Raw genomic sequence first — 23,855 nt, forward strand, 5'->3', positions numbered from 1 at the left:
GATGAACACAACAGAGAGTGGTCTGATCTGAAAAGAACACTCACTACAACACCTGTTCTGTAGTTCTTTGATCTCAAAAGCCCTACGAAGATCTCGACAGATGCAAGCAAAGATGGCACAGGTGCAGTACTGTTACAACAGACAAATGAAGAGCTATGGCAAGCAGTTGCATATGCTTTGAGAGCGATGACACCAACTGAGCAGTGCTATGAGAAAATTGAAAAGAAATGTTTTGGTCTACTCACAGGCATAACTACGTGCATGGGTTATCCACATTCACAGCTGAAACTGATCATCGTCCTCTAGTCTCAGTTATAAAGAAGAATTTGTACGAAATGTCTTCACCACTAGAGACTGGTCATGAAACTTCAAAGGTACGATTTTGAGCTAGTCTACATGCCAGGAAAGGAGATAAATGTAGCTGATATACCATCACGTGTAACTGATGATCCTGGGATGACAGACTTCATACAGATCATTGAAGCTCAAGCAACCCTCATTGAAGAAAACTACCTGTGTCTGACAACAAATCAAAATTAATCAAAGAAGAAACAAGTAAGGACATTAAAGTAATGCGGGATGGTGGGCCCAAAAGACCTTGTTCCAACTTCCAAAACATATGAACGGAATTGAGCAGTGTCAATGAGTTCCTGCTCAGGCAAACTCGTATCGTAATACTAACTTCTTTACAACAAATGATCCTCTACAAGGTGCATGAAGGTGATCTGGGGATGTAAAAATGTAAAAGAAGAGCTTGTGAGTCCGTGTACTGGCTGGGAATCAACAATGACATTAGCAACCCAGTTGCACAATGTGAAACGTGTCAGGAAAATCAGTCCCATCAACAGAACGAAGCACTGACTGTGCACAAAATCGTCACAACTCCATGGGCGAAAATAGGCATTGATCTGTTTTTTTCTTTCAAGGCAGTGAATACTTGTTAGTCATTGACTATTTTTCAAATTATCCTGAGATAATCAAGCTACCCAACTGAAGTTCGAAGGCAGTCATCAAGGCTACAAAGAAAATATTTGCTAGGCGTGGCATCCCATTCACCATAATGAGTGACAATGGACCGTGTTTTGATAGCAGCGAATTTTAAACAGTATGATTTCCAGCATGTAACCTCCAGCCCACTTCATCCACAGTCCAATGGAAAGACTGGGAAGGGAGTGCATATTGCCAAAAAGTTGCTAAAGAAAGCTTGGGATTCCAACAGCGACCCAAACTTAGCTTTAAGCTACAGAGCGACACCACTTGCGACAGGACACTCAGCAACACAGTTGCTGATGAGTCGAAGGATACGTATCATGTTACCGTGTCTTACCACAACAAATCCTGAAAACGAAGACGCAATCCAAACAGAACAGACAGAAAAAACAATGGTACAATGATAGAACAGCAAAAGATTTATCATCGCTAGAACAAGGTGACAACTTCCAAATGGACGGCCGAGCATGACACATGTAATACACCAGGCAGCTCCACATTCATATGTAGTAGCAATGGAAGAGGGTTCTATCTTAAGGAGAACCGCAGAGCATTTTTTGAGGTGAAGACGACTCAACTCACATTTCCAAACATCACAATAGATACAGAGCTACTCAAAGCAACTACAGTATGTCAGGAAGATGTCATTCCAGCAGCAAACACAACAGCAGCATTGGAACCCCAAGCAAAAATCCAATGCAAACTTCAAAGAAAGGGGAAGTGACAATATGTATATTGTAAGAATAATGAAAGGTTAACAATTTACTAACTAATGATCCATACAAGGTGCATGAAGGCGATCTGGGGATGTAAAAATGTAAAAGAAGAGCTTGTGAGTCCGTGTCCTGGCTGGGAATCAACAATGACATTAGCAACCCAGTTGCACAATGTGAAACGTGTCAGAAAAATCAGTCCCATCAACAGAACGAAGCACTGACTGTGCATCCAACCACCAGATGGCGATCAAGCGCAAACACGCGGATCACGTGATACTCTTGATTCAGGGAGAAGATTGTTAGGCGAGATAGAGAATGGTCCTGTTATTAGGAGTTCTTAAATTAGAATCTATACTCTTTTATGCCTAAACAAACAAGTCAAATCTATTTAGTTGTAGTGTCAATAAAGTAGCTTTGTTCAAAACTTAGCTTGATGTTCTTTGTGAGACAGTACATTTCGAAGCCATCCTCATTCAGAAAGCAAAGAACATGACCCCCCCCCCCCCCCACCCCCAAACAGTGCAACACTCCCTCACTACTTACCTTCTGGAAGTGCAGCTATCCCTCTGTACTGACCCTTTGGCAGTATCACACTCCCTCAGTACGGACCCTCCGACAGTGCAGCGCTCCCTCACAACTGAACCTCCGACTGTGCAGCGCTACCTCAGTACTGACAGTCCAACAATGCAGCACATCCTCAGTACAAACTCCACCTGACAGTTCAGCACTCCCTTAGTACTGACCTTCTTACAATGCAACACTCCCTCAGTACTGACACTATGACAGCGTAGCAATAACTCAGTCCTGAAACTATGACAGTGTAGTACTCCCTCAGTACTGAACCTCAAACAGTGCAGTTTTCCCGTAGCAATCACCCTCTGTCTGTACAGCACTCTCTTACAACTGACCTTCCGACAGTGCAGCGCGAATTCAGTACTGACCCTCTGACACTGAAGTGTTCTTTCAACGCTGATCCTCTGAGAGTGCAGCACTCCATCAATACTGACTGTCTGCAGTGTTCCCAAAGTACTAACCCTCCAGCAGAGCAGCCCTCGTTTAATACTGAAGCTCTGACCATGTAGCACTCCCTCAGTACAGACCCTCCGACACTGCAGCACACTCTTCGGACTGACCCTTTCTTGGGGGCGACACAGTAGCTCAGTGGTTAGCACCGCTGCCTCACAGTGCCAGACACCCGGGCTCAAATCTGGCCTTCTGGTGACTGTCTGTGTGGAACATAGAACGATACAGCGCAGTACAGGCCCTTCGGCCCTCGATGTTGCACCGACATGGAAAAAAAAATCTAAAGGCCATCTAACCTACACTATGCCCTTATCATCCATATGCTTATCCAATAAATTTTTAAATGCCCTCAATGTTGGCGAGTTCACTACTGTTGCAGGTAGGGCATTCCACGGCCTCACCACTCTTTGCGTAAAAAACCCACCTCTGACCTCTGTCCTATATCTATTACCCCTCAATTTAAGGCTATGTCCCCTCGTGCTAGCCACCTCCATCCGCGGGAGAAGGCTCTCGCTGTCCACCCTATCTAACCCTCTGATCATTTTGTATGCCTCTATTCAGTCACCTCTTAACCTTCTTCTCTCTAACGAAAACAACCTCAAGTCCATCAGCCTTTCCTCATAAGATTTTCCCTCCATACCAGGCAACATCCTGGTAAATCTCCTCTGCACCCGTTCCAAAGCTTCCACGTCCTTCCTATAATGAGGCGACCAGAACTGTACGCAATACTCCAAATGCGGCCGTACTAGAGTTTTGTACAACTGCAACATGACCTCATGGCTCCGGAACTCAATCCCTCTACCAATAAAGGCCAACACACCATAGGCCTTCTTCACAACCCTATCAACCTGGGTGGCAACTTTCAGGGATCTATGTACATGGACACCGAGATCCCTCTGCTCATCCACACTGCCAAGAATTTTACCATTAGCCAAATATTCCACATTTCTGTTATTCTTTCCAAAGTGAATCACCTCACACTTCTCCACATTAAACTCCATTTGCCACCTCTCAGCCCAGCTCTGCAGCTTATCTATGTCCCTCTGTAACCTGCAACATCCTTCCGCACTGTCTACAACTCCACCGACTTTAGTGTCGTCTGCAAATTTACTCACCCATCCTTCTGCGCCCTCCTCTAGGTCATTTATAAAAATGACAAACAGCAACGGCCCCAGAACAGATCCTTGTGGTACGCCACTCGTAACTGAACTCCATTCTGAACATTTCCCATCAACTACCACTCTCTGTCTTCTTTCAACTAGCCAATTTCTGATCCACATCTCTAAATCACCCTCAATCCCCAGCCTTCGTATTTTCTGCAATAGCCGACCGTGGGGAATTTTATCAAACGCTTTACTGAAATCCATATACACCACATCAACTGCTCTACCCTCGTCTACCTGTTCAGTCACCTTCTCAAAGAACTCGATAAGGTTTGTGAGGCATGACCTACCCTTCACAAAACCATGCTGACTGTCCCTAATCATATTATTCCTATCTAGATGATTATAAATCGTATCTTTTATAATCCTCTCCAAGACTTTACCCACCACAGACGTTAGGCTCACCGGCCTATAGTTACCGGGGTTATCTCTACTCCCCTTCTTGAACAAAGGGACCACATTTGCTATCCTCCAGTCCTCTGGCACTATTCCTGTAGCCAATGATGACCTAAAAATCAAAGCCAAAGGCTCAGCAATCTCTTCCCTGGCTTCCCAGAGAATCCTAGGATAAATCCCATCCGGCCCTGGGGACTTATCTATTTTCACCTTGTCCAGAATTGCCAACACTTCTTCCCTACGCACCTCAATGCCATCTATTCTAATAGCCTGGGTCTCAGCATTCTCCTCCACAATATTATCTTTTTCTTGAGTGAATACTGACGAAAAGTATTCATTTAGTATCTCGCTTGTCTCCTCAGCCTCCACACACAACTTCCCACCACTGTCCTTGACTGGCCCTACTCTTACCCTAGTCATTCTTTTATTCCTGACATACCTATAGAAAGCTTTTGGGTTTTCCTTGATCCTACCTGCCAAAGACTTCTCATGTCCCCTCCTTGCTCGTCTCAGCTCTCTCTTTAGATCCTTCCTCGCTTCCTTGTAACTATCAAGCGCCCCAACTGAAACTTCATGCCTCATCTTCACATAGGCCTCCTTCTTCCTCTTAACAAGAGATTCCACTTCTTTGGTAAACCACGGTTCCCTCGCTCGACCCCTTCCTCCCTGCCTGACTGGTACGTACTTATCAAGAACATGCAATAGCTGTTCCTTGAACAAGCTCCACATATCCAGTGTGCCCAACCCTTGCAGCCTACTTCTCCAACCAACACATCCTAAGTCATGTCTAATGGCATCATAATTGCCCTTCCCCCAGCTATAACTCTTGCCCTGCGGGGTATACTTATCCCTTTCCATCACTAACGTAAAGGTCACCGAATTGTGGTCACTGTTTCCAAAGTGCTCACCTACCTCCAGATCTAACACCTGGCCTGGTTCATTACCCAAAACCAAATCCAATGTGGCCTCGCCTCTTGTTGGCCTGTCAACATATTGTGTCAGGAAACCCTCCTGCACACATTGTACAAAGAATGACCCATCTAATGTACTCGAACTATATCTTTTCCAGTCAATATTTGGAAAGTTAAAGTCTCCCATAACAACTACCCTGTTACTTTCGCTCTTTTCCAGAATCATCTTCGCCATCCTTTCCTCTACATCCCTAGAACTATTAGGTGGCCTATAGAAAACTCCCAACAGGGTGACCTCTCCTTTCCTGTTTCTAACCTCAGCCCATACTACCTCGGAAGAAGAGTCCCCATCTAGCATCCTTTCCGCCACCGTAATACTGTCCTTGACTAGCAGCGCCACACCTCCCCCTCTTTTGCCCCCTTCTCTGAGCTTACTAAAACACCTAAACCCCGGAACCTGCAACAACCATTCCTGTCCCTGCTCTATCCATGTCTCTGAAATGGCCACAACATCGAAGTCCCAGGTACCAACCCATGCTGCCAGTTCCCCAACCTTATTTCGTATACTCCTGGCATTGAAGTAGACACACTTCAAACCACCTACCTGAACACTGGCACCCTCCTGCGAAGTCAAATCTGTGCTCCTGACCTCTATACTCTCAATCTCCCGTACCCCAAAACTACAATCCACGTTCCCATGCCCCTGCTGAATTAGTTTAAACCCCCCAAAGAGCACTAACAAATCTCCCCCCCAGGATATTGGTGCCCCTCAGGTTCAGATGTAGACCATCCTGTCTATAGAGGTCCCACCTTCCCCAGAAAGAGCCCCAGTTATCCAGAAATCTGAATCCCTCCCGCCTGCACCATCCCTGTAGCCACGTGTTTAATTGCTCTCTCTCCCTATTCCTCATCTCACTATCACGTGGCACGGGCAACAACCCAGAGATAACAACTCTGTTTGTTCTCGCTCTGAGCTTCCATCCTAGCTCCCTAAAGGCCTGCCTGACATCCTTGTCCCCTTTCCTACCTATGTCGTTAGTGCCAATGTGGACTACGACTTGGGGCTGCTCCCCCTCCCCCTTAAGGACCCGGAAAACACGATCCGAGACATCACGTACCCTTGCACCTGGGAGGCAACATACCAAACGTGAGTCTCTCTCGCTCCCACAAAATCTCCTATCTGTGCCCCTGACTATTGAGTCCCCAATTACTAATGTTCTACTCCTTTCCCCCCTTCCCTTCTGAGCAACAGGGACAGACTCCGTGCCAGAGGTCCGTACCCCATGGCTTACCCCTGGTAAGTCGTCCCCCCCACAAGTATCCAAAACGGTATACTTGTTACTCAGGGGAACGACCGCAGGGGGTCCCTGCACTGACTGCTTCTTCCCAGTCCCTCTTACAGTTACCCACCTATCTCCAGTCTTTGGTGTAACTACTTCCCTGAAGCTCCTATCTATGACCCCCTCTGCCTCCCGAATGATCCGAAGTTCATCCAGCTCAAGCTCCAGGTCCCTAACACGGTTTTTGAGGAGCTGGAGTTGGGTGCACTTCCCACAGATGAAATCAGCAGGGACACTGACGGCGTCCCTCACCTCAAACATTCTGCAGGAGGAGCATTGTACTGCCTTCCCTGACATCACCTCTAGATTTAAAAAAAAACAAGAAAAAGAAAAAGAAAGAAGAGCTTACCTGATATTACCTCAAACCCTGCTCCCGCTGAAAGGTAAGCAAATTTAAAGGCACTCACTCACCTTCACGACAGGCCCCTGCTCCCGCTTCTCAACCACCGTGGGGTGGGGGGGTTGGTTAGAGGAGGAGGTAGGGTGGGAAACACTCACAAAGTGTTTCGGGTTTAACTGTCACTTGCCAACAGCCTCTCCACAAACCACCTTCAACTTAGGCTGACCGCACTGCACGTATGCAAATTCCCCCAGAACAGCTGATCAGTAGCTCTGCTCTGCTCCCCTCTGCTGGAGTTTGCACATTCTCCCCATGTCTGTGTAGGTTTCCTCCAGGTGCTCCGGTTTCCTCCCACATTCTAAAGATGTGCAGCTCAGTTGGATTGACCATGTTAAAATTCACCAGTAGGTTAGGTGGGGTTACGGCAATACTACGGGGAGTAGGCTGAGGTTAGGGTCCAATTTTTGCCGTGTTTACCGTTCCAAACATCCTGGAACTGAACCCCCAGATTATGATACAACATCCTGGGCTATGGTGTGGTCAACTCCAGCCATCCTTGACCCAGAGTCGCATCACAATTGAATTAACAAATAATTCTTAGAAAAATACCTTCAGTCTTTTGCCCTTGGCTGTCCAACAATTACAGTCACCAGGTTTGTAAATTAAAACACAATTACTTTTTAATTACAACAAGAACTGGAATGAAATATGCAGCAAATAAACTGGTCAACTATTATCTAATTCCTAATCACCCACTTTAACTTGCCCCTCTCTCCCACCCTCCACACAGTCACACAAGGGGAAGAGAAGGGTGAAAATAAAAAGTTAAAAATAAGAGTCTTTGTTTCAGGTGGTTGTTTCTAGCACACTTTCCTTCAAGCCAAGCTTTAAAGTCGAGATTTCTATTTTCCAGTCTGTAATGGTTTTCACTGTAGATTCATTCAGGTCTCTGCAGTTTCAGAAATACAGCAGTTTTTCCTGGAGAAAACATGTGAAAGAGAGAGCAGGTTTTTCCCTTCACTGTCCAGAATTCAAACCATGCTTTCCTTGGGTCTCTGCATATCATCCCACTCAGGCAGGATCCAATCACCACCTGTTATTGGACGGAATATGGCCTTTTGGCCGATTCATTGGCCATCAGTCAACCAATCGAACCAAGTCCCGCCCCATCTCGGGTACTGCAAAGTCTGAGTTTTGTTGTTCAAGGCTAGCAGAGTGTACTATGTTGAAACTTTGGAATTCCTCATTCTCTTTGCTGCTTGACTTAAAGGTATGTTCCCATTAAGTATCCATAGATCAAATGATAATGGCAAAAAAGAAAGGGGAAGTAAGGCAATCATCAGGAAGGAACCTTTCAAAAACCCAATAAAAACATTTATTTTAAAAAAGGAAGAAACCTTACACCAGTGGGACAGGACATACCCAAGGATGGTAATAGTGGTGTTTGGGATGTTATCTGTAAGGTATGGTTCTGTGATTAGAATCATAGATTTAACAGTGCAGAAAGAGTCCATTCGGCCCATCGGGTCTGCACCGGCCCTCGGAAAGAGCACCCGATTTAAGCCCAGACTTCCAACCCATCCCCACAACCCAGTAACCCCACCTAACTGCAAATCTTTGGACACTAAGGGCAAGTTAGCATAGCGAATCCACCTAACCTGCACCTTTTTGGACTGTGGGAGGAAACCGGAGCACCCGGACGAAATCCTTGCAGACATGGGGAGAACGTGCAGACTCTGCACAGGCAGTGATCCAAGCCAGGAATCGAACCTGGGACCCTGGTGCTGTGAAGCAACTGTGCTAACTCCTGTGCTACCGTGCTGCCCACATTAAGACTTATGTCAGGCTGTTGCTTGACTAGCCTGTGGAACAGCAGTAACACTTTTGGCACATGTTCGCAGATGTTAGTAAGGAGGAAATTGCAGGGTCGACGGGGCTGGGTTTGCTGTTATCTTTTCCAGTGTCTAGGTCAATTATGGGTGGTCCATCCAGTTTCTTTCCCTTTTTATTGACTTTGTAATGGTTTGGTACAATAGAGTGGTTTGATCAGCTATTTTAGAGTCAACCATAGAATCATAGAATTTACAGTGTAGAAGGAGGGCACTCAACCCCTCGAATCTGCACCGGCTTCTGGAAAGAGCACCCCACTTAAGCCCACACCTCGGCCCTATCCACATAACCCCACCTAACGCAAGGACAATTTAGCAGTGCAAATCCACCTAACCTGCACATCTTTGGACTGTGGGAGGAAACCGGAGCACCCGGAGAAAACCTGGAGCAGACACAGGGAGAACGTGCAGACTCCACACAGACAGCGACCCAAGTTGGGAATCAAACCTGGGACCCTAAAGCTGTGAAGTAACTGTGCTAACCACTGTGCGCCCGTGCCTCCCTGGGTCTGGAGTCACATGTAGGCAAGACTAGGTGGACTGTAGATTTCCTTCCGGAAAGGACATCAGTGAATCAGCTGGGATATCAGGGCCAGGATTCTCCACTAATGGGGATAAGTCCCACGCCAGCGGGAAAACCAGGGCCAACCACTCCGGCGCCAACGGCCCCTGAAAGTGAAGAATTCGGTGAGGAATTCTCCACTTACCTCCACTTTCCCGGGGACTAGGTTGACGCCAGATTGTTTGGCGCCGCTCCAGCCGGCGTTGAAGGGTCGGCGCGTGTTTGCGCATGCGCGGACTGGCTGACGTATTTCCTCGCATGTGCGGGGGGGGGGTTCTCTTCTCCGTGCCGGCCTCCAGGCAGTATGGTGGAGCCCTACAGGGGCTGGGGGCAGAGGAAATAAGTCCCCCCCCACGGAAAAAGCCCGCTCGCAGATCGGTAGACGTCGATTGCGGGCCAGCCCACCCACCATGCACCCGTGCAAACCCCCCCTCCCCACCCCACACCAGGACTGCGCCGCACACTTCCTGTTAGGTGTGAGGTGAGTGATTCATGCCGGCGGGCCTGGCTAAAGGTTGATGGCCACTCGGCCTATCGGGGTCCAGAGAATCGCCGGGGGGAGGAGCCACTGCCAACAGCCCCCGGCCGACGTGGGGGCATCCCTCCGACCCCCGAAAAAATGGCGCCGGAGAATAGGGCAGCCTGTGTGGGGCGGGATTCGCGCCGACCTCCGGGAATTCACCGGCCCGCTTCCCCCGCTGGGTCGGAGAATCGTGGCCTAGAAGTCAACACTGAAAACATACAAAATAGGAGCACGAGGTGGCGGTTCAGCCCTTTGAAAACCTGCTCTATCATTCAATATAATCATGGCTGATCCTCTATCTCAATGCCACACTCCCACAAACTCTCCACACCTCTTGAAGCCTTTAGAATCTAGAGATCTATTTCCTTCTTAAATATATTTCGTAACTTTGCCGCTACATTCTGTGGTAGAGAATTCCACAGGTTCACCACTCTGAGTGAAGGTGTTTCTCCTCATCTCAGTCCGAAAAAGTCTACCCCATATCTTGAGACTGTGACCTCTTGTTCTAGACCCCCTAAGCCAGAGGAAACATCCCTGCATACAGTTTGTTAAGCCCTGTCAGAATTTTATACGTTTCAATCAGTAAATATAGGGGGCGGGATTCGCCCTTCTGGGGACTAAGTCCCCATGCCTGCGGAAAACGGCCGAGAATCACTCCGGACATTTTCCTTGAAGGTCCGGGGTGATTTTCCATTTTCCAGGTAGCTAGCAGAGCCCTGGCGTTTGTCCCGCAGCTCTGGCTGCCAACGGGGCCCCGCTAGCCAGACCGCGCGGCCGCACATGCGCTCAGCGGTCGCAAGCGGGTACGCGCATGTGTGTCGCAGCCACAAGCGGGTCCACGCATGCACGTGGCGGTTCACCTCGGCGCAGGCGCCACCAACATGGCAGAGCCACACAGCAAGCCCGTGCAGAGTAAGGTAGTTCCCTCCCAGATCGCGAGGCCACCGAGTCAGATAACCCCCACCAGGACCACCACCACGGCTGCGGGTCCCAGCTCCCGCCGGGTGGTACCACACGTAAACCACGTGTTGGCCTTGTGTATTTTTGGGAGGCAGTAGAGATCTCCGATGCGGGGATTACGTGGGATTATCATCATAGAATTTACAGTGCAGAAGGAGGCCATTCGGCCCATCTAGTCTGCACCAGCTCTTGGAAGGAGCACCCTACCCAAGGTCAACACCTCCACCCTATCCCCATAACCCAGTAACCCCACCCAATACTAAGGGCAATTTTGGACACTAAGGGCAATTTATCATGGCCAATCCACCTAACCTGCACATCTTTGGACTGTGGGAGGAAACCGGAGCACCCGGAGGAAACCCACGCACACACGGGGAGGATGTGCAGACTCCGCACAGACAGTGACCCAAGCCGGAATCGAACCTGGGACCCTGGAACTGTGAAGCCATTGTGCTATCCACAATGCTACCGTGCTGCCCCACGGATGAGAGCACGTAAGGTGCTCTGAAGGTCTGGATCCAAGGTCTTGATCAGTCTGTTGAGTTGGCGGATCTGTTCCTTGGTTGGATCTGCGGATAACTGTCTGTAGTGTTCCTGGTTGTCGAGTTGTCGGTATACTTCTTTGCAGTAGTCCGTTCTATTCAGTATGACGGTGGCTCCTCCTTTGTCTGCTGGTTTGATGACAATGTTGCGGTTGGTCTTGAGAGCGCGGATGGCATTGCGCTGTGCTTGGGTGACGTTCGGGACTGCCTTGTGAATGCGACTGAAGAATCTGGCATTGACACGACTTCTGACGGCTTGAGCATACATGTCAAGTCTAGGGCAGCGGCCTTCTGGAGGGTTGATAGTAAGTTCACAGATGATATGGAAATTGGATTGGTGGTAAATAGTGAGGGGGATAGCCTTTGATTACAGGAAGATATTGACGGGTTGGTCAGATGGATTGATCAATGTCAAAGATATTTCAGTCCAGATAAATGTGAGGTGATGCACTTGGGCAGGACCAACACGCCATGGGAATACATTATTAATGGAAGGGCCCTGGGAAGTACCAAGAATCAGAGGGACCTTGGTATGCATGTTTACCGATCCCTTAAGTTAGCAGGGCAGGGTACTGTCTACACTTTATTAACCGTGGCATAGAGTTTGACAGCAGGGAGGTTATGCTGGAACTGGATGAAATATTGGTTTAGAGTATTGTGTGCATTTCTGGAATCAAAATTATAGGAGGGTGCAGAGAAGATTTACCAGGATGTTACCTGGGCTGGAGAGTTTTAGCTATGAAGAGAGATTGGATAGACTGGTGTTGTTTTCCTTGCAGCAGAGGAGACTGAGGAGGGACATGGTTGAGATGTATCAGATTATGAGGGGCATAGATAGAGTAGACAGGAAGAATTCCCCTTGGCGGAGGGAACAATGACCAGTCATAGATCCCTGGAATGGCGGGTCTAACATATGATGAACGGCTGAGGATCCTGGGATTGTATTCATTGGAGTTTAGAAGGTTAAGGGGAGATCTAATAGAAACTTACAAGATAATACATGGCTTAGAAAGGGTGGACGCAAAGAAACTGTTTCCGTTAGGCGAGGAGACGAGGACCCGTGGGCACAGCCTTAGAATTAGAGGGGGTAAATTCAGAACAGAAATGCGGAGACATTTCTTCAGCCAGAGAGTGGTGGGCCTGTGGAATTCATTGCCGCGGAGTGCAGTGGAGGCCGGGACGCTAAATGGCTTCAAGGCAGAGATAGATAAATTCTTGATGTCGCGAGGAATTAAGGGCTACGGGGAGAATGCTGGTAGGTGGAGTTGAAATGCCCATCAGCCATGATTGAATGGCGGAGTGGACTCGATGGGCCGAATGGCCTTACTTCCACTCCTATGTCTTATGGTCTTATTCATGGCTAAATCATTTATATAAATCATAAATAGCAAGGGCCTCTGTGGAACCCCACAGGACATATGCTTCCAGTCAGAAAAACACTCCTTGACTTTCCCCCTCACTTCCTGCCACTCAACCAATTCTGGATCCAATTCACCAATTTCTGAGGATCCCGTGGGCTCTTACCTTCACTATCGTTCTCCCATCTGGGACCTTACCAAAGGCCTAGCTAAAGCCAAATGCATTGCCCTCATCTTTGCATCTAGTTACTTCCTCAAAAAATTCAACTGACTCATTTCTCCTCCCATGACAATCCTGCCAACCCAGGGATCAATCTGGTGAACTTTTGCGATGCTCCTTCTATGCAAGTATTCCTTTCTCAGAAAAGGAGACCAGAACTGTATACAATACTCTAGGTGTGGATTCACCAAGGCCCTGTATAGCTGCAGTGAGACATCCATGCTCCTGTACTCGGGTCCTTTTACAAGGAACGCTAACATACCATTACCTTCCTAACTGCTTGCTGTACCTGTAAGCTTGCTTTCAGTGACTGGTGTACAAGGGCACTCAGGACCCTTAGTACATCAACATTTCCCAATCTATCACCGTTTAAATAATACTCTGCCATCTGTTTCACCGTTCGAGAGGGTTAGAGATAATGAGAGCGAGAGACACAAAGAGAGAGAGAGAAAGATTCCTGATTGCTTCCTTCAGCAATGTACTATGATCGTGGACCAGCTCCCAACAGTGGCTCGGATACCAGACAGAAACCCCAATATTTTATTATAATTTTGTAAGATTGACTAAAGGATACCTCACTCCATGAGTGACTGCATAAGAAAATAGGGATATTGCATATTAAAACAAACTTTATTACTTAGTTTTAACATTTTTAACACCAGAAAATAACTGATAATTACTCCTTCTAATCAGAGGTCTACAGCACAGAGTACTGGTTTATATACTACTCAATACAGTGAATACAATACCCTTATTTGCTAACTTTATTCCCACTTGAACAAGGGAAAAAATATCTCAGCTCTCAATCAACTGTAATTACCAATTACTTGCTTTACAGAGAGGTTTTTTGAGAAAGAGTTATCTCTTGACACTGCTTTGAAGACAATGGGGGATGGGAACCAGATTAGGAAGTTAGAGGTCAGTAAAGAGGCAGCAACTAAAGCCAGTAAGGTACTAGATAATAAACTCATTGTGACTAAGGGGAAGAGTAGACAGGGAAGAGATGATGAACGCAAAGGGACAGGTGGTCTGAGGTGCATTTGTTTTAATGCGAGAAGTGTAGCAGGTAAGGCAGATGAATTTAGGGCTTGGATTAGTACCTGGGAATATGATGTTATTGGTATTACTGAGACTTGGTTGAGCGAAGGGCAAGATTGGCAACTAAATATCCCAGGGTATAGATGCTTCAGGAGGGATAGAGAGGGAGGTAAAAGGGGTGGAGGAGTTGCATTACTGGTCAGAGATCATATCACAGCTGTGATTAAGGAGGATTCGAGCACTGAGGCAATATGGGTAGAGCTAAGAAATAGGAAGGGTGCAGTAACATTGTTGGAACTTTACTACAGGCCTCCCAAAAGCGAGCGTGAAGTAGAGGTACAAATATGTAGACAGATTAGAGAGAAATGGAGGAGCAATAGGGTGGTCGTGATGGGAGATTTTAACTTCCCCAACATTGAATGGGAGTCACGTAGTGTTGGAGGCGTAGATGGAGCAGAATTTGTAAGGAGCATCCAGGATAGTTTTTTAGAGCAGTATGTAAATAGTCCAACTCGGGAAGGGGCCATACTGGACCTGGTATTGGGGAATGATCCCGGCCAGGTAGTTGAAGTTTCAGTCGGTGATTACTTTGGGAATAGCGATCACAATTCCGTAAGTTTTAGAATACTCATAGACAAAGGCTAGAGTGGTCCTAAAGGAACAGTGCTAAATTGGAGAAAGGCCAAGTATAACAAAATTCGGCAGAAGCTAGGGAATGTGGATTGGGAGCAGCTGTTTAAGGGTAAATCCACATTTGATATGTGGGAGTCTTTTAAGGAAAGGTTGATTAGAGTGCAGGACAGACATCTCCCTGTGAAAATGAGGGATAGAAATGGCAAGATTAGGAAACCATGGATGACGGGTGGAATTGTGAGACTAGCTGAGATGAAAAAGGAAGCATACATAAGATCGAGGCGACTTAAAACTGATGAAGCTTTGGAGGAATATCGGGGAAGTAGGACAGATCTCAAACGCGCACTAAAGAGGGCTAAGAGGTCATAAAATATCTTTGGCTAACAGGGTTAAGGAAAATCCCAAAGCCTTTTATTCATATATAAGGAGCAAGAGGGTGACTAGAGAAAGGATTGGCCCACTCAAAGACAAAAGAGGGAATTTATGCGTGGAGTCAGAAGAAATGGGTGAGATTCTTAATGAGTACTTTGCATCGGTATTCACCAAGAAGAAGGACATGACGGATGTTGAGGTTAGGGATGGATATTTAAATACTCTAGGTCAAGTCGGCATAAGGAAGGGGGAAGTTTTGAGTATTCTAAAAGGCATTAAGGTGGACAGGTCCCCAGGACCGGATGGGATCTATCCCAGGTTACTGAGGGAAGCGAGGGACGAAATAGCTGGGGCCTCAACAGATATCTTTGCAGCATCCTTGAGCACGGGTGAGGTCCCGGAGGACTGGAGAATTGCTAATGTTGTCCCTTTGCTCAAGAAGGGTAGCAGGGATAATCCATGGAATTATAGACCTGTGAACTTGATGTCAGTGCTAGGCAAACTGTTGGAGAAGATACTGAGGGATAGGATCTATTCACATTTGGAAGAAAACAGACTTATCAGTGATAGGCAGCATGGTTCTGTGCAGGGAAGGTCATGTCTTACAAACCTAATAGAATTCTTTGAGGAAGTGACAAAGTTAATTGATGAGGGAAGGGCTGTAGATGTCATATACATGGACGTCAGTAAGGCGTTTGATAAAGTTTCCCATGGCAGGTTGATGGAAAAAGTGAAGTCGCATGGGGATCTAGGGTGTACTAGCTAGATGGATAAAGAACTGGCTGGGCAACAGGAGACAGAAAGTAGTGGTGGGAGTGTCTCAAAATGGAGAAGGGTGACTAGTGGTGTTCCACAGGGATCCGTGCTTGGACCACTGTTGTTTGTGATATACACAAGTGATCTGGATGTAGGTATAGGTGGTTTGATTAGCAAGTTTGCAGATCATACTAAGATTGGTGGAATTGTAGATAGCGAGGGGGACTGTCAGAGAATACAACAAAATATAGATAGATTGGCGAATTGGGCAGAGAAATGGCAGATGGAGTTCAATCCAGGCAAATGCGAGGTGATGCATTTTGGAAGATCCAATTCAAAAGCAGACTATACGGTCAATGGAAGAGTCCTGAGGAAAATTGATGTACAGAGTGATCTGGGAGTTCAGGTCCATTGTACCCTGAAGGTGGCAACGCAGGTCGATAGAGTGGTCAAGAAGGCATACAGCATGCTTGCCTTCATCGGACGGGGTATTGAGTACAAGAGTCGGCAGGTCATGTTACAGTTGTATAGGACTTTGGAATGGCCACATTTGGAATACTGCGTGTAGTTCTGGTCGCCACATTACCAGAAGGATGTGGATGCTTTAGAGAGGGTGCAGAGGAGATTCCCCAGGATGTTGCCTGGTATGGAGGGTGCTAGCTATGAAGAAAGCTTGAGTAGATTAGGATTATTTTCGTTGGAAAGAGTGAGGTTGAGGGGGCACCTGATTGAGGTCTACAAAACTATGAGAGGTATGGACAGTGTGGATAGCAACAAGCTTTTCCCAAGAGTTGGGGTGTCAGTTACAAGGGGTCACGATTTCAAAGTGAGAGGGGGAAAGTTTAAGGGAGATGTGCGTGGAAAGTATTTTATGCAGAGGGTGGTGGGCGCCTGGAACGCTTTACCAGCGGAGGTGGTAGAGGCGGGCACGATAGCATCATTTAAGATGCATCTAGACAGATATATGAATGGGCAGGGAACAGAGGGAAGTCGATCCTTGGAAAATAGGCGACAGGTTTAGATAAAGGATCTGGATCGGCGCAGGCTGGGAGGGCCGAAGGGCCTGTTCCTGTGCTGTAATTTTCTTTGTTCTTTGTTCTACTGTCAGACTCATGCAGAAACTCTGGCTGTATGTCTGCATAAGCTATTTCTCAGTTTGTTCCAATTCCCCCTTGCTCTCAGCCAAGTCTGTACTGCTTTAAAAACTGTTAATCCCTTTTAAGTGAACTGCAGAGAGCAAACTGCTTCATTTCTGGACACAACTTCATTCAGATCAGAACTTAGCTCCACCCAGCAACAACATCATTCTACCAAGTTGAAATATAATTTACTTCACAGGGAATCCCCTTAATCAAAACAAAATTCCATTAGCCCAAGCTTTTTACAATGCTTTAATTGCACCCCTGGCTCCCAACCTTTCAAACTAGGATTTCTTTCAAAACATGACTGCAGCAGTCAAACACACTCTAACCCAGGCTTCAAACCCAGACTGCACCAAAAACCTAAAATACATTACTTCTGAAATTCCTGCATTCATCACAAGTGTTTCCAAATTACTTTGTTTATGAATTGGTAAAATCAATTCTAAAAGCTGTTTGCATATGCCAAGAAGGAACTCAATTAACATGGCTTGTAGTCATTGTTAAGAAACAAGTAATCACATATTAATCCCCAATCCTCTGTGCTTTAATTTTGCACGCTAACCTCTTACCACTGGGATTTTATTAAAAGAAGCGAGAGTCCAAATAAAAGTTAAAGGGACTTACGTAGATTGTTGAACATTACAAAGCAAGGCATCAGGTGACTCATGGCATCCATTTTTGGTCAGTGTCTTTCCTGGTATTCTTCAAATAAAACTGGTCCTCTTTAAACAGTTCAAGGTTTATTGGTTAGCTGCTACAGAAACAGATACATCTCACTCAATCAATATTTCCTATCATGACACCATGCAACACTCCCCTAAGTATGGACCCTCCGACAGTGAAGCACTCTGTCAGTACTGGCTGCCTGACAATGCAGGACTCTCTCAGTACTGACCCTCCAACAATTCAGCACACTCTTAGTAATGACCTACCAACAGTGCAGAACACTCTCGGTTTTGACACTCCAACTGTGCAGGGTTACCTCAGTACTGACCCTCCAACAGTGCAGCATTCCCGCAGCATTAACACTCCAACAGTGCAGGGCTCCATCAGTATTGACCCTCCAAAAATGTTGCGCTCCCTCAGTACTGACCCTCTAACAGTGCAGCACTCCCTCAGTACTGACCTTCTGATGGTGCAGCGCTCCTTCAGTACTGACCCTCCGACAGCGCAGCAACCCCTCAGTAATGACCCTCTGACAGTGCAGTACTACATCAGTCCTGGCTCTCTGACCTTGCAACACTCCCTCAGTACTGACTGTCCAACAGCGAAGCACTTCCTCAGTACTGACCCTCCGGCATTGCAGCATCCCCTCATTACTGACCATTCGCCAGTGCAGCGCTCCCTCACTACTGACCCTCTGACAGTGCAGCACTCCCTCAGTACTTAACCTCCAACAGTGCAGCACTCCCTCTGTACTGACCCTCTGACCATAAAGCGCTCCTTCCGTACTGACCTTCTGACAGTGCAGCTATCCCTCAGTAATTTTTTTAAAAAGTATTCTATTGGAATTTTAACACAATATCGAAATTTACATAACACATAAATTTGAAAAACAAGAATAACAAGCACATCAACAACATGTATATCACAGGTTGTCCCCACATCTGTGACCATAGTTTTCATAATCACGTTTCCTTATTTACAATGGTGTACATAGTTACAAAAGGAACCTGTTATTTACATTCAAAGGTTACAAATGCAGGACTTCCTACCACCAAATTCTTTTCTTTTTTTAATAAATCTTTTTATTGGCATTTCCCATATTTATAAACAGTTGTCTCGCCCACGCTAATTTCCTTTATTATAGAGAGGTTTAGTTTGTCCTTCGTTTAACTGACCCTATGTGCATTTTTTTGCCCTCTGGATCGGTCTATGGTTCCTCGCCCCTCCCCACTGCCCCCCCCCCCCCCCCCCCCCCCGCCCCCCCCCCCCCCCTCCTCCTCCTCCTCCTCCCCGGCTTCGGCTGTGCTTTTCTTTTATTTTTCGGACAGAGTGGAGAAAAAAAAAGAAAAACGGGGAGAGTAGTACCCTCTCATCTCTTGTGGTTTCCGCACCTTCCTTCCCCCCCCCCCCCCCCCCCCCCCCCCCCCGGGTTGCACAGCCTTTTGGTACCTCCTCCATCTTGGTGTTTTAAAAAAAAATTCTTATCAGGTTACTCCTCGTTTGTGGCCTCGAACAGGTTTTGGTACAGCCGACAAACTGCCCTCAAGTATCCAGGAAGCCTCGGGTGGCATACTTAATCTTCTCCAGGTGGAGAAATTCCTTAAGGTCAGCGAGCCAGTCTGCCGCTGCCAATCGCCAGCCGAGCAGGATATTCCAGCGTGCGATTAGGGAAGCAAAAGCGAGGGCGTTGGCCTCCTTCCCCATGTGTAGCTCTGGCTGCTCCGATACCCCGAAGATTGCCACTATTGGGCATGGCTTCACCTTCACCCCCACAACCTTGGACATTGCCTCGGAGAAGGCTGCCCAGAACCCAGCAAGCTTGGTACAAGCCCAAAGCATGTGGGTATGGTTGGCCGGGCCCCTCTGGCACCGCTCACATTTGTCCTCCACCTCCGGGAAGAACCTGCTCATTCGGGTTCTGGTCAGGTGCGTTCTGTGCACCACTTTCAGCTGCACTAGGCTGAGCCTTGAACAGGAGGAGATGGAGTTAGCCCTGCTCAGTGCTTCACTTGAGTCCCCATCCTACCTCTGTCCCCAGTTCGTCCTCCCATTTTTGTCTGGTCTTGTCCAGTGGAGTCCGGGCTCTCTCCAGTAGTTGTCCATATAGTTTCCCAGGGCCCGGAGGGTCATTCCTTGACAGGATGCCTCCTCCATTTGTACCCAATCTGTGTTGGGTTCTTGTACCCATCCCCTCACTCTTTCTGCCGTTGCTGCCCAGTGGTAGTATTGTAGGTTTGGTAACGCCAAACCCCATTTGATTTTCCTTCTTTGCAGTGTCTATTTGGGAATTCTCAGGTTCATCCCCCCCCCCCCCCCCCACACACCAATGAAGATCGGAATGGATCTAAACAGGAAGAGGAACCTTGGCAGTATGTTCATCTTGATCGTCTGTACTCTCCCCGCCATGAAGAGTGGGAGTGAGCCCCATCTTTGAAGGTCTCTTCTTACTTCCTCCACCAGGTTGGTCAGGTTCCACTTGTGGATCTGTGTCCAGTCTCTGGCTATCTGGATCCCCAGGAAGCGGAATCTGTTCTGGGCTGTTTTTAACGGGAGCCCCTCCAGCTTTCTCCCTCCTCCGTTTGGGTTCACTGGGAATGCCTCACTTTTGCCCAGGTTAGGTTTATAGCCCAAGAAGGTTGCTATCCCTCAGTAATGACCCTCTGACAGCACAATGTTCCCTCAGTACCGAAACCCTCTGACTGAGCATCACTCCCTCAGTCCTGATCTTCTGCGAGTGCAGTGCTCCTTCAGTACTGACCGTCCGATGTGCAGCAAACCCTCAGTACTGATCTTGACAGTTTAGCACTCTCTCAGTGCTGAACGTCTGACCTTGCAACACTCCCGTGTAACTGACCCTCTGACGTATCATGTGAGAGTACCTTTAAGAAAAGAAATGGGTCTTTATAAATAGGTGTGTATATAAGTATCTGTAGTGAGAGTACCTTTACGAAATGGGTGTTTATAGATGGGTGTGTATATAAGTACCTGTAGTGAGAGTACCTTTAAGAAATGGGTGTTTATTACTGCAGTGATGTCAGAGAGTGGGTGGAGCTGGGCTGTCTGTCAGCTTTTTACTTTGTTTTAGGCTTTTTGCTGCAGGGTGTGTTTTAGTTTCGTTTTCAGAGCTGGATAGCTGCAGTCATAGCCAGAAGGGGCATGAGTGTCTCTCTGTAATCTAAAGACTGTAAATCGATCCTAGGTATTTAAAACTAATAACAGGAGTGACTTTAACTTGATGTGCTTCTGGTAAAAGGTGTTTTAAGTCTTATGAATGTTAAAAGGAAAGCTTAAAGGATTACTTAGTGTTGTATTCTTTGGGAGTTGTATTTGAATTGATGGTTGCTAAGATGTTCACTGTATGTTTTAAAAAGGTTAACTTGAGTTCATAGAATAAACATTGTTTTGCCTTAAAAAATACTTTTCCATTTCTGCTGTACCACAACTGTAGAGTGGGCCGTGTGCTCCCCACACCACAATCTATTAAAAGTTGTGGGTCAGGTGAACTCCATGATACACTTTGGGGTTCTCTGAACCCTGGCCCATAACAGACGATGCAGTGCTCCCTCAGTTCCAGAAGGTTCCAAATAGTCTTTTGTTGTGCAATAGACACGACCAACAATGTGATGAAAAGTACAGAAACGCGAGTTCCTCCTTTCTATTAAGGCTCTAACAATTGGATTTCTGTGAATTTGTCTTTTCAGATAAGTATGGGCAACCCTAAGATGGTTCCTGCTTTCAACCTTTCGCTTGAGGCAGGAGGCACGGCCCATCTCGCTGTGAGTTCACTCAGTCGGGCCTTGCTCGGGATCAGCCTGTCGCTTCACCTCCTCGTGTTCCTGCTGGGGCTTGGTGGCAACGGGCTTGTGCTGTGGATTGCAGGCTTCAAGATGACAAAAACAGTGGGCAGAATCTTCGTTTGCAACCTGGCCTTAGCTGATGTTGTCTTTTCCCTCTTCCTGCCCTTTTCTTTCACCTACCTGGCCATGGGTTTTCACTGGCCATTCGGGAAGGCATCGTGCAAGCTCTGTGTCTCCATCGAGTACCTCAACCTCTTTGGCAGCGTCTTCCTGCTAACTGCCATCAGTATCCAGCGCTGTGCCTCTGTTTGCGCGCCTGTGTGGTCCCGCAACCACCTCAGCCCACGGGTGGCAGCACGCACCAGCCTGTTCCTCTGGGTCCTGGCCTTGCTCTCCACTGCCCCCCATTTTACCTTCCTCGACACCATACCTGCGGGGGAGGGGGGGAACTACACACGCTGCCACTTCCGCTATCGACTGCCAGGGGACCCCGGGGAGGAGCTGGGGAGGGCCTTGGCCCGACGGCGGGAAGAGGCGCTGGTCCTCAGCCGTTTCGTACTGGCCTTCCTCATCCCGTTCACCGCCATTGCGGGCTGCCACATCGCCATCTTGGCCAGGCTCAGGAGGGGGCAGGCGGCAAGTGGCCCCAGCAGGCCCCTCAGGGTTACCCTGGTCATCGTGGCCGCCTTCTTCATCTGCTGGCTACCCTACCATGTCTTTGGCCTCCTAAAGATGGCCATCGGTCCCACTCCAGCCATCAAGTTGGGCATCACCATCAGCCACAACCTCGCCCTCTTCAACTGCTGCCTGAACCCCATCATCTATGTGTTCATGGGCCATAGGTTCCGAGTGACGTTCAAACAGTCCCTACAGTCCATCTTGGAAAGAATTGGATCAGAGTAGGAATGACACAATGAGGCAGGAGGCTCACTTATCACACAATGGGACAAAGGGAAAGAGAGACTTCCATCTCCCAAGCGCATTTCCCACTTCAGAATTGCCCAAATCTTTCACTGTCAATGAGGAACCTCTTTTGAAGCGAGATCGCTGTTATTATATCATAGAATCTAGAGTCCAGAAGGAGGCCATTTGGCCCATTGAGTCTGCACCGACCCTTGGAAAGAGCACCCGACTCCATCCTATGCCTGTAGCCCCACCTAACCTTTTTGAACACCATGGGGCTATTTAGCTTGGCCAATCCACCTAACCTGCACAAATTGGACTGTGGGATGAAACCGGAGCACCTAGAGGAAATCCACGAAGACATAGGGGAAACTTGCAGACTCCGCACAGATAGTGACCCAAGCCGGAATTCAACCTGGGATACTGGAGCTGTGAAGCAACAGCACCAACCACTGTGCAACCATGCCGCCCATAATGTAGGAAAAATGGCAACCATTTTGTGCACAGCAAAGTCCGAGAAAGAGCAATGAGATAATGATCCAGACCATCAGTATTTCAAATTACTTTGGTGGAGGGATAAATATTAGTCCTGGTATACCGCCCTCCGTACCGCCCATGCACCACTATCCACCCACCCAAGCTCTTCTCATTAACGGGTGTGAGATCATTTGCCTCCGTCGAAAAGGGAAGACATGGCCTTGATTTAACGTCACCAAAGACGACACCGCTGGTAGTGCAGCACTCCTGTCAGTACTTGACCTTTGAGACTACAGCACTCCCCCAGTACTGACCTTCCCACAGAGCAGCACTCCCTCAGTTCTAACCCTCCGACAGTGCACAACTCCCTCAGTACTGATCCTCTGACAGTGCAGCATTCCCTCAGTTCTAACCCTCCGACAGTGCACCACTCCCTCAGTACTGATCCTCTGAAAGTGCAGCACTCCCTCAGTACTGACCCTGACAGTGCAGCACTCCCTCAGTACTGTTCCACAGTATGACATTCCCACAGTACAGACATTCCGGCAGTGCAGCACTGACCCTCCGACAGTGCAATGCTCCCTCAGTACTGACCCTCTGACAGTGCAGCACTCCCTCAATACTGACCCTCCAACAGTTCAGCACTCCCTCAGTACTGACCCTCCAACAGTTCAGCACTCCCTCAGTACTGACCCTCCAATAGTGCAGCGCTCCCTCATGTAAGGGTGCTTTATTTGCTCATTTCTCTTCCTTTTTTGTTGTTGCACTTTTGATCTTTGGATGATTGATGGATATCTCACTTTAAGGCAAGCCGTGGAAGAAGCATGTACCTTGCATTGAAACAGAAGAATCCGGAACTTTGTACTACTTTCAACTGGTGATTGCAGATTTGCTGGCATCAGGGAGGACTTGGTATGACTGATTGGCTAGTGACCAAGATATTGGCCGTAAAGGCTGTGCCCAGTCTGGTAACAGGTGGTGTTTGGATCGGATCCCACTAACATATTTTTCAGAGTCCCAAGGCTAGAGTTTGGTTTCAATTTTGATTCTGGCAGCCCGGTGAAGAGGTCCAACTAACTCTCTGCAAAAGAATCCAACGGATTTTCTCCAGAAGGCCAATGTGAGGGCTGACTCTACC

The 23,855-nt window shown here is 47.6% G+C and overlaps 1 protein-coding gene across 1 annotated transcript; it reads left to right on the forward strand.

Moving 5' to 3' along the window:
• Positions 1-1,070: 1,070 nt before the first annotated feature.
• Positions 1,071-22,240, forward strand: LOC119974260 (N-formyl peptide receptor 3-like). The gene is made up of 2 exons (XM_038813030.1): positions 1,071-1,385; positions 21,242-22,240. The coding sequence occupies exons 1-2, from the start codon at positions 1,071-1,073 to the stop codon at positions 22,238-22,240; spliced, it is 1,314 nt and encodes a 437-aa protein (XP_038668958.1).
• The last annotated feature ends 1,615 nt before the right edge of the window (positions 22,241-23,855 follow it).

The sequence above is a fragment of the Scyliorhinus canicula genome, chromosome 12 (genome assembly GCF_902713615.1).
Source record: "Scyliorhinus canicula chromosome 12, sScyCan1.1, whole genome shotgun sequence".
NCBI lineage: Eukaryota > Metazoa > Chordata > Chondrichthyes > Carcharhiniformes > Scyliorhinidae > Scyliorhinus > Scyliorhinus canicula.

Excerpts from the sequence above, each read along its gene's own strand:
- LOC119974260 (XM_038813030.1), top strand. The coding sequence starts at position 1,071 with ATGGACCGTGTTTTGATAGCAGCGAATTTTAAACAGTATGATTTCCAG. Across the intron at positions 1,386-21,241 it reads AACAGACAGAAAAAACAATG|ATAAGTATGGGCAACCCTAA; the intron begins GTACAATGATAG and ends TTGTCTTTTCAG.